Here is a 21,884-nt window from a genome sequence, read left to right as displayed (position 1 = left end):
AGGGATGGGCACTAAATGCTGGCCCAGCCAGTGACACCTACATCCCATGAACAACTAAAAAACCTTTGATGTGGCACCTTATCAAATGCCTTCTGAAAATCCAAGTTTCAGCAAATCAACAGGTTCCCCTTTATCCACACGCATGTTTACTCCTTCAAAGAACTCTAACAAATTGGTTAAACATTTCAAATGTTAGAAAAACTCATCAGCGTGGTTTTGTGTAAGTGCTAACCAAAGCTTTCTTGATGATTGATTCTAACACCTTCCCCATGACAGGCGTCAAGTTCACTGGCCTGTGGTTTTCCATCTCCCTCCATTCTTGAATAGAGTCGTCACATTTGCGACTTTCTACTGGAACCTTTCCAGAATCGAACAAATCGTGTACAAGGATGGAATAATGTAGAGTCCAAGATTATTTGAGATTTTAATACAATGAATGGCAATGTTTCAAAATATCACAATCACCTCTTACTCTGCAGGTCACCATCAGGTCATTTAACCTCCAGGAAACCACCCCTTTTATTTGTTTACTGCTACTGAAATATTGGTGAAGAAAGTGTAGCTCGCTGTCTGCTGAATGGGCTGTCGCACCAGTGTTGCTGTCAGTTCTAACTCAGCGACAGACAACACAGAATATTGGCACCACTCAGATTAATAAACTTGCCAAAGATGTGAGGAAGGTCGCGGAGTTCCTGGTTAAAAGGTGCTCAGGTGCTGTGGTCAGACAAGGATGCCTCTAAAATCATGTCACTTTCATTCATTTCCATCTCTGTGAAGAGTGAGGAGTCTTCGGGAGGAGCTCCAGCGTTGGCTAATTTGCCCTGCTGGGGGGAAGCATCAAGGGCCATGACACCACTCTCTTCAAGGGGCTGTCTTTCCAACTCAGTGTCACACTCCCTCTCCTCCCAAGAGGGGTAAATCATTTTTCTAATCACTGGTGCCTTCATTGCAGACATGTCGAGCTCATAACAGCCGAGTTTCTCCTTTAACTCCGTCCCTGCAATGAATGGAACATTTTCCGATGAGGCAGTAAAATAAAACACGCATTATTTGAATAGCTCAAGCCAGTACAGGCACGATAGGCTGAATGGCCTCCTCCTGTTTGCTTTGCGTGGGTTTGTGGGTTCTACTATTTAAACACTTTCTACTTCACTACGAAGCTTAATGTGAATATTAAACAACAGCTTTGGCTGTTGTGTCAGAAACCTCAGCTCTCTTTTAGGGAAACTATTGATGGGCAATAAATATTGGTTTTGCCATTAACACCCACAACTCAAGTGGATATGAAGTGAGCTAGTGCACCAGGAACTGTCTGTCTAATCAGGTAAATGTTCCCATGGCATTATTTGAGGAAGAGTTTGAGATTCTCTCAGTATCCTGGTCAACATTATTCCTCAACAAATTCCAACGGAATTTCTTTGCTTTAAACATCACAAGTTTTATGTGGCAGAAACACCTAACCTTCCAACCAGAGCTTCACACTGATTTTGCCTTTTTAATCTGTACCTTCTCAATCCCACATTGTGTTCTTGGAGTTTACCCAGAACCAGGTGGAACTGACATCTGATATCCTGCCTTATCTTTTCCCCCTTATCCTGCACATGCTACAATATCGGTATCACCCAGCCATTTACCACAACCCCTGTTTCGAGAGAAATATGATCTTGTTACCAGGTCCCATCAATAGCACAGTGCGTTGCATTCAGTCTCAAGAAGGTTGCAAGTTCAAGCCCCATTCTAGAGGTTTGAACCTATAATCTTGACCGACATACCCGCAGGACGGAGGGCCGGACCCGGGGGAGAGGGGGCGGGGGGCCGGACCCGGGGGAGAGGGGGCGGGGGGCCGGACCCGGGGGAGAGGGGGCGGGGGGCCGGACCCGGGGGAGAGGGGGCGGGGGGCCGGACCCGGGGGAGAGGGGGCCGGACCGGGGGAGAGGGGGCGGGGGGCCGGACCCGGGGGAGAGGGGGCGGGGGGGCCGGACCCGGGGGAGAGGGGGCGGGGGGCCGGACCCGGGGTAGGGGGGCCGGACCGGGGGGGAGGGGGCGGGGGGCCGGACCCGGGGTAGGGGGGCCGGACCGGGGGGAGGGGGCGGGGGGCCGGACCGGGGGGAGGGGGCGGGGGGCCGGACCGGGGTAGGGGGGCCGGACCGGGGAGAGGGGGCGGGGGGCCGGACCCGGGGGAGAGGGGGCGGGGGGCCGGACCGGGGGCCGGACCCGGGGTAGGGGGGCCGGACCGGGGGGAGGGGGCGGGGGGCCGGACCCGGGGTAGGGGGGCCGGACCGGGGTAGGGGGGCCGGACCGGGGTAGGGGGGCCGGACCGGGGTAGGGGGGCCGGACCGGGGCAGGGGGGCCGGACCGGGGCAGGGGGGCCGGACCGGGGCAGGGGGGCCGGACCGGGGCAGGGGGGCCGGACCGGGGCAGGGGGGCCGGACCGGGGCAGGGGGGCCGGACCGGGGCAGGGGGGCCGGACCGGGGTAGGGGGGCCGGACCGGGGTAGGGGGGCCGGACCGGGGTAGGGGTCCGGACCCGGGGTAGGGGGGCCAGACCGGGGGGGAGGGGGCGGGGGGCCGGACCGGGGTAGGGCGGCCAGACCGGGACCATCAGAGGTGCTGCATTTCTGATTTGACATTAAACCAAAGTCTAATCTGCTCCCCGAGTTGGCAGCATTTAAAGAGCTGAGGGACATTCTGCAGTGTCCCACAACCACCATCCCAGATATTCTCATCATTTATCACAATGTTGTTTGTGGGATCTTTCTGTGCACAGACTGGCTGTTGTGTTTTCTACATCACCGTGGCGACTACACTTTAAAAAATAATTGCTTTTACCGCACTTTGGGGTGTGAGATTGTGAAAGACTCCATTTAAATGTAACACTTTACTTCTGAACTCGGCGTCACTGAGAGATCAAACTCCAAAGGGAAAATAACGCTTTGGTTCACTGGGCACAAAAGCTGCTTCTTTACTGGGGCTCACTGAGGCTGCAGTTCCGAACACTGCACTACCCTTTCCAGGTCTATTATGCGTGGGCCTTGCCAGAAAAAATTGAGAGATCATCCACTGGACACCACCTCATGCCAATCTCTCTGAATCAACAGCAAAACAAACCTTGATAATGGTTTAAAAGGTTCACAGAAACAGGTGAAGAATGTCACTCACCAATGTAGGCATCTGCATTGCCAATGTACATCTCTATGCAGTGGCCAAGCATCGTGACAGAAAAGGTATCATCTCTGCGAAGACCCAGGGCCTGAAACATCAAACATCAAACACATAACATTGAGTATAAAAGTTGGAGTGTTATGGTAAGGTTATATAAGGCATTGGTGAGGCCAAATTTGGAGTATTGTGTACAGTTTTGGTCACCTAGTTACAGGAAGGATGTAAATAAGATTGAAAGAGTGCAGAGAAGGTTCACAAGGATGTTGCCGGGACTTGAGAAGCTGAGTTACAGAGAGAGATTGAATAGGTTGGGACTTTATTCCCTGGAGCGTAGAAGATTGAGGGGAGATTTGATAGAGGTGTATAAGATTTTGATGGGTATAGATAGAGTGAATGCAAGCAGGCTTTTTCCGCTGAGGCTAGGGGAGAAAAAAACCAGAGGGCATGGGTTAAGGGTGAAAGGAGAAAAGTTTAAAGGGAATATTAGGGGGGGCTTCTTCACGCAGAGAGTGGTGGGAGTGTGGAATGAGCTACCGGATAAAGTGGTAAATGCGGGGTCACTTTTAACATTTAAGAAAAACTTGGACGGGTTCATGGATGAGAGGGGTGTGGAGGGATATGGTCCAAGTGCAGGTCAGTGGGACTAGGCAAAAAATGGTTCGGCACAGACAAGAAGGGCCAAAAGGCCTGTTTCTGAGCTGTAATTTTCTATGGTTCTACAAACCCTTCACAAACCTGTCTACACTTCATGCTCCTCGGAAAAGCAGCCAGCATAATCAAGGACCCCATGCATCCTGGACATTTTCTCTTCCACCTTCTTCCGTCAGGAGAAAGATACAAAAGTCTGAAAACACGTACCAACCGACTCGAGAACAGCTTCTTCCCTGCTGCCATCGGACTTTTGAATGGACCTTGATCTTTCTCTACACCCTAGCTATGACTGTAACATTATATTCTGCACCCTCTCCCTTCCTTCGCCCCAATGTGCTCTATGAACGGTATGCTTTGTCTGTAAAGTACACAAGAAACAATACTTTTCACTGTATCCCAATACATGTGACAATAATAAATCAAATCAATTTTCATGGAAGTGAAAATGCATTTTCTTTTCTTAGAAAGGTGCTTCAGTAATTTACTGGTTCAAATTGTACATAACATTGGTGTAATAATTGGATAAGCTAAGAGAGAAGGGGGTCAAAGTCAGTTTAGATAACTGCCTGACATAGAAGAGAACACTTTACCACCATCAGGCAAAGGTAGCTTTCACCCTCCAATGGAGAGCTCCACCCAGTTCCCCACTTCAACAATGTTTGTGAGAAATACAGAGGAAATATCATATCCATCTATTACGGAGCTTAGAATGAATTCAATGTTTGTGCGTTTCATTCAATCAATGGAAAACTATACCGTATGAAAATAGTTGATGGCACTCTCAAAGTTGCCCATGAGACTCAGCACGTAACCAATAACAGAATAGGTGCACGCATTCTGGGGAATGAGGACGAGAGCCTGGTGGTGATAGTCCAACGCTTCATCATATTTCCTGAAAGGAAAGTAAGGATTCCATTGATTATTCAGGGTTTCAGGTTAAGAATGGCCCTGCTCACACAGAACATGCTTAATTTGATGCTGAAACTGAGGAGAGGTTAGCATCACAGAATGTTAAAGCCTCGGGAGGCCAGCTGGCCCATCATACCTGTACAGGGATCATTGAAAGAGCTAACAATTCATCGTACATTCCCACTCTTGCCATGTAATATTCATTTTCATAAGAACATAAGAAATAGGAGCAGGAGTAGGCCATCTAGCCCCTCGAGCCTGCCCCGCCATTCAATAAGATCATGGCTGATCTGACGTGGATCAGTACCACTTACCCGCCTGATCCCCATAACCCTTAATTCCCTTACCGATCAGGAATCCATCCATCCGCGCTTTAAACATATTCAGCGAGGTAGCCTCCACCACCTCAGTGGGCAGAGAATTCCAGAGATTCACCACCCTCTGGGAGAAGAAGTTCCTCCTCAACTCTGTCTTAAACCGACCCCCCTTTATTTTGAGGCTGTGTCCTCTAGTTTTAACTTCCTTACTGAGTGGAAAGAATCTCTCCGCCTCCACCCTATCCAGCCCCCGCATTATCTTATAAGTCTCCATAAGATCCCCCCTCATCCTTCTAAACTCCAACGATTTTCAAACATATATAACTTTTGAAAGAGAACTGGATAAGTGGATTTGCTTCATTGCTCTTTCAGGCTGCACATTCTAGATTGCGACCGTTCACTGCGTAAGAAAACTTGTCTTTTCTCTGTTTGTCAATCACCTTAAATCTGGTTCCTCTGGTTACCGAGCTTCCTGCTGGTGGAATCCTTTACTTTATCAAATTTCCTCTTAACCATCTCTGCTCGGAGGAGAACAATCCCAGCCTCTACAGTCTCTCCACATTAACTGGACTTCCTTGGTCTTGGTGCCATTCTAGTTCATCTCCTCCGCACCCTCTCCAAGGCCCTGACATCCTTACTAATCCTTACAACTGGACAGCAACTTCATCCAATCAAACAGCAGCAACCTGTCACAAAATTGGACACCAAACTCCACAGGTGCCCATTCAAATATCCCAAACCTGCCGGTGGAGCCAATTGTACATCAGTGAAGGAAGTGGCTCAAGTAAACTAATGGTTTTGTGGTTTAGTTCAGTCGTGACAGAGGGAGATAAAAATACAGTTGTTTCAAACAAAAATAAATCTACTTTCCTGCCAAGCGATTCACTGTTTCTCAAAGGAAGCATCATTTCTAGGTAATGTTCGAGAGGTTTAATTGGAAACATAATGACCCAAATGAATAATAAGACCACTTGATAGCGAAGCACTTGATAAAAGACCAGCTAATTACCAAACTCATTCGAGTGTCTCTTGGCAATTAGCAAAAATCCTAATTAGTGCCAAGTGCTTACTGTTAAACAGCAACATCATCCAATCAAGCAGCAGCAGCAAGCTGTCACGACCATCACTGCACTCTGATGAGGACTGGGAGCTGTGAAAGATTGAGTACGATGTTTACTGATAACCAGCCACAGTGAATTTCTCCATCCAGAAAAACACAATCTAACAACTTAAACGGACACACAGAGCTTCCTACCCTTGGACTGCATGTACGACAGACAACATCACCAATATGACAACGTGCAAAGCCTTTTGATGAGGATTATGGAACTCCAATTTATACTGACTTATTTTGGATGCAACAGGCCTGGATTTTAACTACCTTGTGCCTGGTATATGGTGGGGTTGGGGCGGGATATTAAAATAGAGGCAGTGAATATATCTGCACAATCTCTATTGTGCGAGTGACTCAGCGAGATTCTCAAGTTACAGATTGATGATGTCGAACTCTCATGTTATTTTAACCTCGCAACACCCGATCAGAGTCATTGAAGAAACCGAGCACTAAGCAGCAGACAGGCCTGGATAACAGCGACAAAGACTACAGTCTTTCTCTAAAACACTCTGCCTGTGGGCTAAGAGTGCTCTTGCAAGGAAAGCTCCCTCACCTAAAAAAAAAAATCAGCCATGGCACTTTACACGACTGCTGTCCAAAAGCCGATTTCCCAAATCGCAACTCATGGATTCGCTGGCCTCTTCAGGTTCACCTCATTTCCCAAGCTTCCATCCGATCCCCACTCAAACCCTTCTGCCATTTGTGGTCAGAAAGGCTTAAAACACAGATATTTTCAGAGTCCTCAAAGGTGAAGGTATGTGTGTGTGCGGGTGCAGGTGCGTGTTTGTATAGAGCACAGGGGGAGACCCTTCAGTCCACTGTGCCCGTCACTCTTTGAAAGAGTTATCCAATTAGCCTCACTCTCCTTTTTCCCTTTTTTAAGTTTATATCCAAGTTCAGTTTGAAAGTTAAAAATATTATAGAATCATAGAAACCCTACAGTGCAGGAGGAGGCCATTCGGCCCATCGAGTCCCACCAACCACAATCCCACCTAGGCCCTATTCCTGAAACCCCATATATTTACCCTGCTAATCCCTCGAACATAAACATCCCCGGACACTAAGGGGCAATTTAGCATGGCAAATCAACCTAACCTGCACATATGTGGACTGTGGGAGGAAACCCACGCAGACACGGGGAGAATGTGCAAACTCCGCACAGACAGTGACCCAAGCTGGGAATCGAACCCAAAGCCCTGGAGCTGTGAGGCAGCTATGCTAACCACTGTGCCACCGTGCCGCCCACCATACAATGACAATTATTCTGCAATAATATGAAGCAAAGGAACTCAACCATATTCTCTGGATACAAGTTCTTTATCATGAATGACAATCAGATAATAGACCATCAGAACATGAGAGGCAAGCGGATATTTACTTGTCAGGACTGGAGTCTTACAGGAACATTATTATTTGGCTAAGATCAATACAGTGCGGCCCCATTATAACGCGATGGTTGGGGTCCATAAAATGTTATCGCGAAAAAAGCGGGATCGCACTAAATCGGGGTCGTGCTAAATTTGCCAATTTTTTGCGGAAAAAAAGGGTCCAATGATTCATCGCGTTATATCCGAATTCGCACTAAATTGGGCGCGTTAAATCGGGGTTCCGCTGTACTTACTTGAGTTTTCTGCATACATGTCCCAGATTATTCATTAACGGTTCCCATTTATCAACAGTTACCTGCAAAACAAAATCAGTCAAATCGTAAGATATTATCTGAAACTCTGCAACATCAAGGTGCATGCTCAGGTATGTCGGGTGAGTAGGCATTGGCCTTGAATTTCCAATCTGGATGCAGCTCACACCTCATGGACTGAGGGGAGTGTGGTCTAAGAACCCAGGCTTCCATGGTCAGATCACGAGCATAGCTTCAGTGTAGACTTGGAACTCATGGAGGGAGCACATCAGTGTTAGCAGCAACATGTTGCGTGTTTGCCAGATCTAAGAATGTCCTAAGGTTGAGAAAGATGCTATACAAATGCAAGCCTTAATATTTTTTCCCAGCTATCCAGGTGTCTGGACACAGTTAGCGGTCCAGCTGTAGGCTTTCCTGGCCAGCTTAGAGAACTAATAGATGGTTCAGGAAAACCTAGAATTGCAGCTGGAGCATTCATCTCGAGATAGAATCACACAAGGTCTGGGGAAAGGCTGAGCAGAAAACTAACTAGCTATAAGGGACAGTGGGGAGTAACAATTATTTCCTTTGAGGATTCATAAGAAAATTAGATTGGAGTGTTTTGAAATTTATTATAGATGTTATTCTGCTTTACAATTCTCTACAAGTGATTACACTTCAAAAAATACTTTACTGGCTTTAGAGCATTTTGAGCTGTTGCTATAGAAATTCAATTCCTTCCCTTTTGTGCTCATTCACTTAACAACAATTACATTTGTATAGCACATTTAACATAGACACGCTAACCATTGCCCCTTGACATTCAATGGTGTAACCATCGCTGAATCTCCCACTGTCGACATTCTTGGGGTTTCCATTAACCAGAAGCTCAACTGGACTCGCCATGTAAACAGAGTGGCTACAAGAGCAGATCAGAGGCTAGGGATACTGCAGCGAGCAACTCACCTCCTGACTCCCCAAAGCCTATCCACCATCTACAAGACACAAGTCAGGAGTGTGATGGAATACTTCCAACTTGCCTGGATGGGTGCAGCTCCAACAACACTTGACACCATCCAGGACAAAGCAGCCTGCTTAATTGGCACCACATCCACAAACATCAACTCTCTCCACCACCGAAGCTCAGTAGCAGCAGTGTGTACCATCTACAAGCTGCACTGCAACAATTCACCAAAGATCCTTACACAGCATCTTCTAAACCCACGACCACTTCCATCTTGAAGGATAAGGGCAGCAGATACATGGGAACACCACCACCTACAACTTCCCCTCCAAGCCACTCACCATCCTGACTTGGAAATATATCGTTGTTCCTTCGCAGTCACTGAATAGTAGGAATCTCAATTACTGTAAGTGTTCACTATACCCGGATTCACTGCTAGATCTTTTTAAACACAAAAATGTCATATTTCTCCTATTGAAGAAAATGCCTTGGTTACTGTTATTTTATCTTTAGTCCTGTGCCAGAGGTTGCAGTTATACTAAATGAGGATAACTGAAATGATTTCACATTAAGACATGCATTAACAGCTTCAGAATAGACAAATATAGTGACAGCTCTTTCTCAGCACGATGGGACATGCAGTCAACACTGTAGGTATAATGGATAGGTAGCCAGTACTGTGGGAACCCAATGTGAAAACTTAGCAAAGTTACAAGTCATAAAACTTCATGCCCTTCACTCAATGGATAAACAAAAATAGCGATAAGGGTATAGACAAGGGGTGTTAGATTCAAAACATTAACAGCCTCCCGGTGAGGTAACAGAAAATGTAATGTATGCAACAATAAAAACAGAAGGTTGCAGTAATTACAGAGTCTTTCTATCAGAGAGAGAGCCTGTAGAATCAGGTTGTGTTTCTCCCAGTGTATGTTTGTAATAAAGTCTTTGCTTGCTTGAATCACACAGACTTTTTGTGACTTTTAAGGAGCGTCTTGACAAATACACGAATAGGATGGGAATAGAGGGATATGCTCCCCGGAAGGATAGGGGGTTTTAGTTCAGACGGGCAGCATGGTCGGTGCAGGCTTGGAGGGCCGAAGGGCCTGTTCCTGTGCTGTAATTTTCTTTGTTCTTTGTCTCCAGAGTGGTCATTTTTACCACATCATACACAGCCACAAAATTAGCCCTCTCAATTATCCATCAATTTCCACCATCTATATAAAGGAGGGCCCACTGTAAACACAAGTTTGAAATGCTAACTTTCACTGTGAGGGTCAATATATTCAATAGCTAATGTTTTATGAAATGCAGACTTCACTAGAAATAATTAACCACTGCAGGAAATCCAATCACTGGGACACAAGTCGATCTAAACACACCAAAAGATGTACCTGACCTTTAAATGTACCTTTGAGAAGCTCTTTGAGCACACAGCCTGCTTTACAGCGAATTTACAGGATAAAAACTGGCCATTCAGCCCAGCAGATCTATCCTAGTAAGAATGCCCCACACAAGTCTACTCCCTTCCCCTCTTTATCTCAGCATATCCTTCTATTCCTTTCTTTCTCATGTCCTCAGTAACACAGGATTCAACTACACTAACTGTGCACTGACACAAGTTGTGACACAAGCTGGTCATGTTAATATTTTGTTAACTTCTGTGTTCAAGGAAGCAAGGATCTTGACTCTCAGTCATTGAAATATTTTTCCACTTTCAAACCCAAAGATACTAGAACTAAGAAGGAACAACTATCAGATGTGAATGAACTCTCTAGAAAAGAGAAGCTGACAGGTTACCTAATAGAGGTCTTTAAAAGACGTTTGATGAGGTAAATGATGCTTCCACTCCTGAAGGACAGCAGGGTGTAGGGCCTGGGTGGGATTGTGGTCGGTGCAGACTCGATGGGCCGAATGGCCTCCTTCTGCACTGTAGGGTTTCTATGAAAACTAGACCCAGTGAATATACGACAAACACTAATGACTCCAACAAAGAATTCAGGAGAAACATCTTGACCAAGTGTGTGGTGGGAATGTGGCACTCGCAGGGAGTAGGCTGGGTGAACTGCATTGATATATTAAGGGGGAAGCTGGATAAACACATGAGGGAAAAGGAATGACAGGATATGCTGATAGGATGAGATGGAGTTGGAAGGGGGCAGACTCCTGTGGAGCATAAACAGCAGCACGGAGTAGTTGGACCCATTTGTGTTTAAAACTTACGTCGAAAGCACATCTTGATGAGACATGTCATAAGCTAAATGATGAATAAAGTGTCCTCTCCTCTGCTCCAACAATATGCCTTTTTCTAGCTTCAGGACATTTCCCATGACAACTATCCTCATGGATTGACAACTGTGTGAAGACAGAGATGTTTTCTGCTGTGGTGTTAGACCCATTTAGAACTGCCCGATATAGGATCAACTCTCCAGTTGAAAGGAAACTTGTGTTTCGTTATTTTGTGGTGAATTTTAACTGGGGTCCCAGAGGTGAAACTTTAACACAGGGGTTGTCAAGAATGGCAAATGATGCAAAAGGTTTTCACGGCATCCATCAAATCAACATCCTTCAAGAAGATCTTTTCACTAATCCTGTCTTTTGAGGAGGGTCAACAAAAAAGAGAGACACTGATCAGGCACAATGTCAGTGGGTGTCCCACTTATAACCAAGTGGGAGATTTTGCAATCAATCAGCGATAAACTTTTTACGTATCTTTAAAGAAGCTTTCAATGCCTCTCCTATATCGCCCTGCTTCTTGCTGATGGGAGCAGCGAGGGTCAGCAGGATCAGACATTGTTGGGTTTATCTTTACTGTCTCTGTTGGTTTAAAGCAGGGTAGCTGTTTTGAGACGTCACAAACACTGACGCTACAATCCACAGGCATTTGCAACACAAATAAATGCAACTATTTTAATAACCGGGAAGAATGGGGCCCCTCAAAAGCAAGGTTGAGAACCCCCAGTTTAACACATAGCAGGACACAGCTTCCAACAGCAAGAATTATTTGAACACTGCGCAATATAAAGATTAGACAGATGGAAGCTAGCCCTCCCTCAAATGTTTATGCCTTTTGTATCAACCGCTCCTCATGGGAGTAAATTCCACATTCCCACCATTCTCCAGGTAAAGATCTTTCTCCTGAATTCCTTATTGAATTTATTAGTGACCATCTCCTCAGATGCAGGGTTGGTGCCAGAGGACAGGAGAAATACAAATGTTACACCTTTGTCAAAAATAGGTGCAAGGACAAGCCTAGTGACTACGGGTCAGTCAGTTTAACCTCGCTGGTGGGAAGGCTTTTAGAAATGATTATTTGTACAACCTCTTGGACAAATGCAGATTAATTAAGGGAATACAGCAAGGATTTGATAAAAGCAGAGTCTTTTGATGATGTTATAAGGGGTTAAGCAGTACATAAATTTCCAAAAGGTTTATGATAACAGGTTTGTCAACAAAGTTAAAACCCATTGAATGAATGAAACTTCAGTTACACGGATACCAAAATGTCTGAGTGACAGGAAACAGAAAGTGTTGGTGAACAGTCATTTTTCAGACTGGAGCTCCCCAGAGGCCAGTATTGGGATTAGTGCTTGATCTGTCTTGGTGTACAAAGCACAATTTCAAAAGTTGTGGACAATACGCAATGTGGAGGTATTGTGAACTGTGAGAAGTTTGGTGATAGACTTCAGGAGAACATAGGCTGGTGGAATAGGTGGATATGGGTGGCTTTTGCTACCAAATAAACCTGTTGGACTTTAACCTGGTGTTGTTAAACTTCTTACTGTGAATAGGTGGACACAAGGCAGATGCAATTTAGTGCAGGAGTGATCTACTTTGGGAGTAAGAATGATGATAGGCAATATAAAATAAAGGGCATTATTGTAAAGAGGGCACGGGAGCAAAGGAGCTAGGGTTATATGTGCACAGGTCGATAAAGATGGCAGGGAATGATTGAAAAAGTGGTTAAGACTTACAGGATTCCGGGCTTTATAAACAGAGAGTATAAGAACACTGAGCCTTTATGGAGTATTGTGTCCAATTCTGGGTCAAGCCCTTGAGGATGTGAAGGCATTAGAGAGGTGCAGAAAAGATTAATGAGAATATTTCAGGAATGAGGAACTTCATTGACATAGATAGACTGGAAGGGCTGGGGCTGTTCTTCAAGTAGAAACCGTTTAGAGGAAATTTGATCAAGGTATTCACGGAAACATTCAAAATCATGGAGGTTCTGGGCAGAGTAGATTTGGGAGGAAAACTGTTTCCAACAGCAGAAGGGATGGGAACCAGACGGCACTGAATTAAGGTGGATGGCAAAAGAACCAGAGAAATGAAGATAAACATAGTGAGTAATCACAGTGCCCGGCAATGTGGAGGTGGCAGATTCAATCTTGGCTTTCATAAGAGTTGTTCTACAAGTGAATACAGATGGGGGGAAATGAGGAAATAAAAATTGTTGATTGTGGGACGATTGTTTCCTGTTCACTGGTTACAGGTGCTAGTGATAAAAGCCAGCATGAATTGCTGTTAAAATGTAGTCAGAGTTATTGAAGTACAGGAGATGCCATTCTGCCCAGCAATCCAATCAGTCCCATACCCCATTCTATCCCCGTGGCCCTGCAAGTTTATTTCCCTCAAGGGCTTATCCAATTTCCTTTTTGAAACTGTTTATCCTTTCCACACCCTCCACCTTTGTCGTAGCAAAGTTCCAGACCATTACCATTGGCTGCGTAAAAAGCATTCTTCCACAGATCCTCAATGTCTTTCGTTAAATATTTTGTTATTTTAGGATGTCAAGTCTTTCAGCGGTCAGTTTAAAGATTTTCATCGGTCAGTGTCCTGAACATGGGAAAGAGGATTAAGCCATTCAGCTCCTTGAGCCTTCGTTGCCATTCACCAAGATCATGATTGATCGTTTATTCCAACTCATTTTCCCACACTCTCCCCATATCCCTCGATGTCTATAGTATTCAGAACTCTATCGCTCTATCATGAACACACAATGACTGAGACTCCACAGCCCTCCGGGGTAGAGAATTCCAAAGATTCACCACCCGCTGAGTGAAGAAATTCCTCCTCATCTCAGTCCTAAAGGGCTGCCTATATAGAGCATAATTTCCCTTAATCCACAGAGTGAGGTGTCGAATCTCTTTGTGATGCAGCACTCAGCAGATTGACCAACAGGGCAGGCCAGTGATTTTGCATTGCGTGCTCATCCTGCTCAATGTGGGAACTCAGGATGTTACATGCTTTCTGGATAATCACATGTGGAGGAAGTGTCATCAGTCGCTGGAGCTCAAGCTTTGAGTCTCAGAGTTTGAGAAGCTGCTGGAGTCATTGCAAAGAACAAAGAACAGTACAGCACAGGAAACAGGCCCTTCGGCCCTCCAAGCCTGTGCCGCTCATTGGTCCAACTAGACCATTCGTTTGTATCCCTCCATTCCCAGACTGCTCATGTGACTATCCAGGTAAGTCTGGATAGTCACATGAGCCAGCGTGTCTGCCTCCACCACCCTACTTGGCAGCGCATTCCAGGCCCCCACCACTCTCTGTGTAAAAAATGTCCCTCTGATATCTGAGTTATACCTCGCCCCTCTCACCTTGAGCCCGTGACCCCTCGTGATCGTCACCTCCGACCTGGGAAAAAGCTTCCCACTGTTCACCCTATCTACACCCTTCATAATTTTGTACACCTCTATTAGGTCTCCCCTCATTCTCCGTCTTTCCAGGGAGAACAAGCCCAGTTTACCTAATCTCTCCTCATAGCTAAGACCCTCCATACCAGGCAACATCCTGGTAAACCTTCTCTGCACTCTCTCTAAAGCCTCCACGTCCTTCTGGTAGTGCGGCGACCAGAACTGGACGCAGTACTCCAAATGTGGCCTAACCAGCGTTCTATACAGCTGCAACATCAGACTCCAGCTTTTATACTCTACACCCCGTCCTATAAAGGCAAGCATACCATATGCCTTCTTCACCACCTTCTCCACCTGTGCTGCCACCTTCAAGGATTTGTGGACTTGCACACCTAGGTCCCTCTGTGTTTCTATACTCTTGATGGCTCTGCCATTTATTGTATAACTCCCCCCTACATTAGTTCTTCCAAAATGCATCACTTCGCATTTATCTGGATTAAATTCCATCTGCCATTTCTCCGCCCAATTTTCCAGCCTATCTGTATCCTGCTGTATTGTCCGACAATGTTCATCGCTATCCGCAAGTCCAGCCATCTTCATGTCATCTGCAAACTTGCTGATAACACCAGTTACACCTTCTTCCAAATAATTTATACATATCACAAATAGCAGAGGTCCCAGTACAGAGCCCTGCGGAACACCACTGGTCACAGACCTCCAGCTGGAAAAAGACCCTTCGACTGCTACCCTCCGTCTCCTGTGGCCAAGCCAGTTTTCTACCCATCTAGCCACCTCTCCTTGTATCCCATGAGCCTTAACCTTCTTAACCAACCTGCCATGAGGGACTTTGTCAAATGCCTTACTGAAATCCATATAGACGACATCCACAGCCCTTCCTTCGTCAACCGTTTTTGTCACTTCCTCAAAAAACTCCACCAAATTTGTAAGGCACGACCTCCCTCTTACAAAACCATGCTGTCTATCACTAATGAGATTGTTCCGTTCTAAATGCACATACATCCTGTCTCTAAAAATCCTCTCCAACAACTTCCCTACCACGGACGTCAAGCTCACTGACCTATAATTACCCGAGTTATCCCTGCTACCCTTCTTAAATAACGGTACCACATTCGCTATCCTCCAATCCTCAGGGACCTCACCTGTGTCCAATGAAGAGACAAAGATTTCCGTCAGAGGCCCAGCAATTACATCTCTTGTCTCCCTGAGCAGTCGAGGATAGATGCCATCAGGCCCTTGGGATTTGTCAGTTTTAATGTTCCCTAAAAAACCTACCACTTCCTCCCTTGTAATGGAGATTCTGTCTAACGGGTCAACACCTCCCTCTGAGACACTCCCAGTCAACAAGTCCCTCTCCTTTGTGAATACCGATGCAAAGTATTAATTTAGGATCTCCCCTATTCCCTTGGGTTCTAAGCATAATTCCCCTCCTTTGTCCCTGAGAGGTCCGACCTTTTCCCTGACAACTCTTTTGTTCCTAACATATATGAATAAAATGCCTTCGGATTCTCCTTAATCCTGTCTGCCAAGAACATCTCGTGACCTCTTTTGCCCTTCTAACTTCCCGTTTGAGTTCTTTCCTACTCTCTCTGTATTCCTCCAGAGCTCCATCTGTTTTCAGTTACCTGGACCCAACGTCCACCTCTCTTTTCTTTTTGATCAGATCCTCAATTTCCCTGGTTATCCACGGCTCTCGAATCCTACCTTTCCTATCCTTCCTTTTTACAGGCACATGCCTGTCCTGCAGCCTTATCAACTGTTCCTTAAAAGATGTGGACTTACCCCCGAACAGCCTCTCCCAATCAACGGCCATCAATTCCTGCCTAATCCGGCTATAGTTAGCCTTCCCCCAATTTAGCACCCTACCCTTAGGACAACACTCGTCCTTGTCCATTACTATCCTAAAGTTAACAAGAGTTGTGGTCACTATTTGCCACATGTTCCCCAACCAAAACTTTGACGACCTGACCGGGCTAATTTCCCAGAACTAGATCCAGTATAGCCCCCTCGCTAGTTGGGCTATCTACATACTGTTCCAGTGTATCTGAGATTCTGAGAGTTTCCCCCTAACATCCATTCCAGGAGACAGTCACCCCACATCGACAGATGATGGCAAAAGGGAATGGGTGACTACCGGACAGGTTCGGGGGAAGAAACACAAAAAAATGGCAGAAATACTCATCAGGTCCAATGATAGGTGATCAATCTAAAATGATTCCCTCTCCATTGACGCTGAGTTTTCCCAAAGTTTTAGCTTTTATTTAAGAAAGGTACGGTTAGGAGTGATGGTATTTCAAACATGTATACCTTACTGCGTGTGGTGCACTAATTCTCAAAATTCTACCCACACCTTCATCACAAAAGATTTAAACATTTGGCAATTTCCTGTGTGATAGGAATGTGTTTACATGTTCCAATGATAATTACGTGGAGATGAATTGCAAAATTGTAACCTGAAAATGAATGGGTGTGACAAACAGATTTGATTAATCTGTTTAGCGGTGATGGGGGGGGGGGAGAAACCACGTGCCTGATCCAACTTCCTCCACACATGATTTGAGTATGGAAATGAGTATGGAAAAACACGAGAAAATGAGGGGAAACTAAAACATTTTCATTTTAAATTTATAAATAAAACTTCCCCATTTCCCTGAACAAAATTGGTGGTGTAGTCACCACAATCTTTTCTACTGAGAAGAATATCATCTTTGCCATTTGGTGATTAAAGAGCTGAAAATAGAGACAAGCACGGTAGCACAGTGGTTAGCACTGCTGCTTCACAGCTCCAGGGTCCCGGGTTCGATTCCCGTCTCGGGTCACTGTCTGTGTGGAGTTTGCACATTCTCCTCGTGTCTGCGTGGGTTTCCTCCGGGTGCTCCAGTTTCCTCCCACAGTCCAAAGATGTGCGGGGTAGGTTGATTGGCCAGGTTAAAAATTGTCCCTGAGATGCGTAGGTTAGAGGGATTAGCGGGTAGATGTCTGGGGGTAGGGCCTGGGTGGGATTGTGGTCGGTGGGCCGAATGGCCTCCTTCTGCACTGTAGGGATTCTATGATTCTATGATAAACGTTTTTCTTCTTGAACTCACATCAGTTCAAACGCTGGAATATCACATTTTAAAGGGAGCAAGTTTCAAAGGGGGCAGCACGGTGGCACAGTGGTTAGCACTGCTGCCTCACAGCGCCAGGGACCTGGGTTCAAGCCCCGGCTTGGGTCACTGTGTGGAATTTGCATGTTCTCCCTGTGTCTGCGTGGGTTTCTTCCGGGTGCTCCGGTTTCCCCCCACAGTCCAAAGATGTGCAAGTGAGGTGCATTGGCCATGCTAAATTTTCCTTCAGTGTCCCAGGTTGCATAGGCTAGAGGGATTAGCAGGGTAAATGTGTGGGGTTACAGGGATAGGACTGACACAATGGGCCGAATGGCCTCTTTCTGCACTGTAGGGATTCTATGATTCTAACTAATCATACTGCATGAGGAAAGGACGCCGACTGTTTGGCAATCAACTCTGATTGGTTGAGGTGTTGCCATGAAGAATGATTGGTTGAGATGTTGCCTAGCACATTCTGCCATGGAGAATACGCTAAGGCGTCTGCCCTGATGAGTGCAATTTGAAAAACGTGGACAGCATGCCTCTTTCAGCAATACGCAAAACACAGTCATTCACTGCCTTAGTCTGACTCTGTCCTCAAATCCACTGCCTCACTCCTATTTGATCATCTTTCATACACTGGGGAATAGAATCCAATGGGGGTATCTATTCAGGTGCTTACGATGGTTGAAGGGAGTTAAAAGAGTAGATACAGCAGGCAGGGAGTTCAGAAAAAAGACCAAAATTAGGGTCAGGCCATTTATTGCTTTGATTTCAGATTTCCAGCATCCACAATTATGCTGATTTAATTCAGGAGTTGATCAAGAATCCTACAGTGCAGGCGGTCATTCAGTCCATTGAGTCTGCACTGACAACGAAACCACCTACACCCTATCCCCATAACGCACGTACTTACCCTGCTAATTGCCTGACCCTAAGGAACAATTTACCTTAGCCAGTCAACCTAACCCACACGTCTTTGGACTGTGGGAGGAAACCGGAGCACCTGGAGGAAACCCACGCTGACATGGGGAGAACGTGCAGACTGATGGAAAAGGTCCTTAGGGATGGGATTTACGACCATTTAGAAAGATGCGGATTAATCCGGGATAGTCAGCACGGATTCGTGAAGGGCAAGTCGTGCCTCACAAATTTGATTGAATTTTTTGAGGAGGTAAACTAAGTGTGTTGATGAAGGTAGGGCAGTTGATGTCATATACATGGATTTTAGTAAGGCGTTTGATAAGGTCCCCCATGGTCAGCTTATGATGAAAGTGAGGAGGTGTGGGATAGAGGGAAAGTTGGCCGATTGGATAGGTAACTGGCTGTCTGATCGAAGACAGAGGGTGATGGTGGATGGAAAATTTTCGGATTGGAGGCAGGTTGCTAGCAGAGTGCCACAGGGATCAGTGCTTGGTCCTCTGCTCTTTGTGATTTTTATTAATGACTTAGAGGAGGGGGCTGAAGGGTGGATCAGTAAATTTGCTGATGACACCAAGATTGGTGGAGTAGTGGATGAGGTGGAGGGCTGTTGTAGGCTGCAAAGAGACATAGATAGGATGCAAAGCTGGGCTGAAAAATGGCAAATGGAGTTTAACCCTGATAAATGTGAGGCGATTCATTTTGGTAGGACAAATTTAAATGTGGATTACAGGGTCAAAGGTAGGGTTCTGAAGACTGTGGAGGAACAGAGAGATCTTGGGGTCCATATCCACAGATCTCTAAAGGTTGCCACTCAAGTGGATAGAGCTGTGAAGAAGGCCTATAGTGTGTTAGCTTTTATTAACAGGGGGTTGGAGTTTAAGAGCCGTGGGGTTATGCTGCAACTGTACAGGACCTTGGTGAGACCACATTTGGAATATTGTGTGCAGTTCTGGTCACCTCACTATAAGAAGGATGTGGAAGCGCTGGAAAGAGTGCAGAGGAGATTTACCAGGATGCTGCCTGGTTTGGAGGGTAGGTCTTATGCGGAAAGGTTGAGGGAGCTAGGGCTGTTCTCTCTGGAGCGGAGGAGGCTGAGGGGAGACTTAATAGAGGTTTATAAAATGATGAAGGGGATAGATAGAGTGAACGTTCAAAGACTATTTTCTCGGGTGGATGGAGCTATTACAAGGGGGCATAACTATAGGGTTCATGGTGGGAGATATAGGAAGGATATCAGAGGTAGGTTCTTTACGCAGAGAGTGGTTGGGGTGTGGAATGGACTGCCTGCAGTGATAGTGGAGTCAGACACTTTAGGAACATTTAAGCGGTTATTGGATAGGCACATGGAGCACACCAGGATGATAGGGTGTAGGATAGCTTGATCTTGGTTTCAGATAAAGCTCGGCACAACATCGTGGGCCGAAGGGCTTGTTCTGTGCTGTACTGTTCTAAGTTCCACACAGACAGACAGTCACCCAACACTGGAATCGAACCCGGGTCCCTGGCACTGTGAGGCAGCTGTGCTAACCACTGTGCAGCCCATCAGGAACCACGACTTCACATAAAGGATAGTGGAATTCCGGAGCCCTCACTGCTTTCCTCCAAATAGCTGTGAATGCTGAGAATGAGGTTGAAAATTTTATAATGGAGATTGATGGATATTTTTGGGGATATTAAAGGTTACAGGGTTAAGAAACATGTCAGCCATAACATGACTGAATGAAGGAACAAACTCCTGCTCCTATTTTAGAGTTAAAATGGGAGCCTGCCGCTTTCATCGAAGTGTAAAATGGAAGTTCGAGACATGTTCCAGGAAAGGGCAAGTTGAATGGTTGAAAATTAGTCGGGATACATCGATGGGCCAAATGGCCTCCTTCTACACTGTAGAGATTTTATGACAAGGTGAGGCCATTTAACCCCTCAAGTCTGTTCCACCATCCATGATTGATCTTGTTTGAGTTCCTATTACCTGCCTAGGCTCCTTACTTTTAATGACCCTCACCCAACAAAACTCTCCCCCAGCATCAACAGCCAAATCATGTATTATTTAAGTGACACTTAGAATAAAATCAATGTATCCCAATTAGCCTGCTAATCCCTCTGACACCCAGGGGCAATTTAGCATGGTCAATCTACCTAACCTGCACATCTTAGGACTGTGGTAGGAAACATGAGCACCCAGAGGAAACCCACGCAGACACAGGGAGAACATGCAAACTCCACACAGACAGTGACCCGAGGCTGGAATTGAACCTGGGTCCCTGGCGCTGTGAGGCAGCAGTGCTAAGCACTGTCACCGTGCCTCCCTTTCTAGCACTTTTTGTTTCTCTTTGAGGTTTTCACTATTTCACTGGTGAAATATAAAGGATATGTTCAGCCATAAAAATCTAAATTCTCAATGAATGAACCATGGGAATGTTTGCTTCTTTTTGATTTATTTTATGTAAAAGGCACGGTCTTTCACCACTGTGCCGTCCTTGGAAGCTTCAAGCAAGCTTTCAACTGCCTCTCACGGCCCCTCAGCAAAGGTTCAGCCATCTGCTCTTTCCCTGCTGCTGCCTCAAGATCATATTCAATGTTATCCCACGCCAGATCATTAGCACAGGTGTTACTGTAACCATATCCGAGTGTTCCGTGTCAAGTAGCTAATGACATTTCTTAACTCGTACAATTAATCAAATTAATTATTCAACTCTGCAGAAGCAAAGATTAATGCAGCAGAAATGTCACCAGTGAATATATCCAGTCGTTTCATAAAGAGTACACCATATTCCTGTGACAACTATACAAATGGCTTTTAGTCTAAATGAAGCAATTGGAACAAAGAACAAAGAACAGTACAGCACAGGAAACAGGCCCTTCGGCCCTCCAAGCCTGTGCCGCTCCTTGGTCCAACTAGACCAATCGTTTGTATCCCTCCATTCCCAGGCTGCTCATGTGACTATCCAGGTAAGTCTTAAACGATGTCAGCGTGCCTGCCTCCACCACCCTACTTGGCAGCGCATTCCAGGCCCCCACCACCCTCTGTGTAAAAAACGTCCCTCTGATGTCTGAGTTATACTTCGCCCCTCTCAGCTTGAGCCCGTGACCCCTCGTGATCGTCACCTCCGACCTGGGAAAAAGCTTCCCACTGTTCACCCTATCTATACCCTTCATAATCTTGTATACCTCTATTAGATCTCCCCTCATTCTCCGTCTTTCCAAGGAGAACAACCCCAGTCTACCCAATCTCTCCTCATAGCTAAGACCCTCCATACCAGGCAACATCCTGGTAAACCTTCTCTGCACTCTCTCCAATGCCTCCACGTCCTTCTGGTAGTGCGGCGACCAGAACTGGACGCAGTACTCCAAATGCGGCCTAACCAGCGTTCTATACAGCTGCATCATCAGACTCCAGCTTTTATACCAACATGAGAGGCACTTTTCAATCTCAATTCAATAAAAGATACTTTTGATGTAATAACTGAACTATTAAGATCAGACTTTAGTCTG

The 21,884-nt window shown here is 45.9% G+C and overlaps 1 protein-coding gene across 1 annotated transcript in view; it reads right to left on the bottom strand.

Moving 5' to 3' along the window:
- Nucleotides 1-395: 395 nt before the first annotated feature.
- cdc16 (cell division cycle 16 homolog (S. cerevisiae)) overlaps nucleotides 396-21,884 on the bottom strand; it is a 55,667-nt gene continuing 34,178 nt past the window's right edge. Inside the window, exons 15-18 of the mRNA XM_078221486.1 lie at nucleotides 7,774-7,835; nucleotides 4,569-4,704; nucleotides 3,159-3,249; nucleotides 396-997 (exon numbers count right to left, since the gene is read on the bottom strand). Of these exons, the coding sequence (XP_078077612.1) occupies nucleotides 708-997; nucleotides 3,159-3,249; nucleotides 4,569-4,704; nucleotides 7,774-7,835 (579 nt within the window). The 3' untranslated portion in view covers nucleotides 396-707. The remainder of the gene's footprint in view (nucleotides 998-3,158; nucleotides 3,250-4,568; nucleotides 4,705-7,773; nucleotides 7,836-21,884) is intronic.

This window comes from Mustelus asterias, chromosome 10, assembly GCF_964213995.1.
Source record: "Mustelus asterias chromosome 10, sMusAst1.hap1.1, whole genome shotgun sequence".
In the NCBI taxonomy this organism is placed as follows: Eukaryota; Metazoa; Chordata; class Chondrichthyes; order Carcharhiniformes; family Triakidae; genus Mustelus; species Mustelus asterias.
The sequence above is the reverse complement of the archived record's forward strand: the minus strand, read 5'-3'. Positions and strand labels throughout refer to the sequence as shown.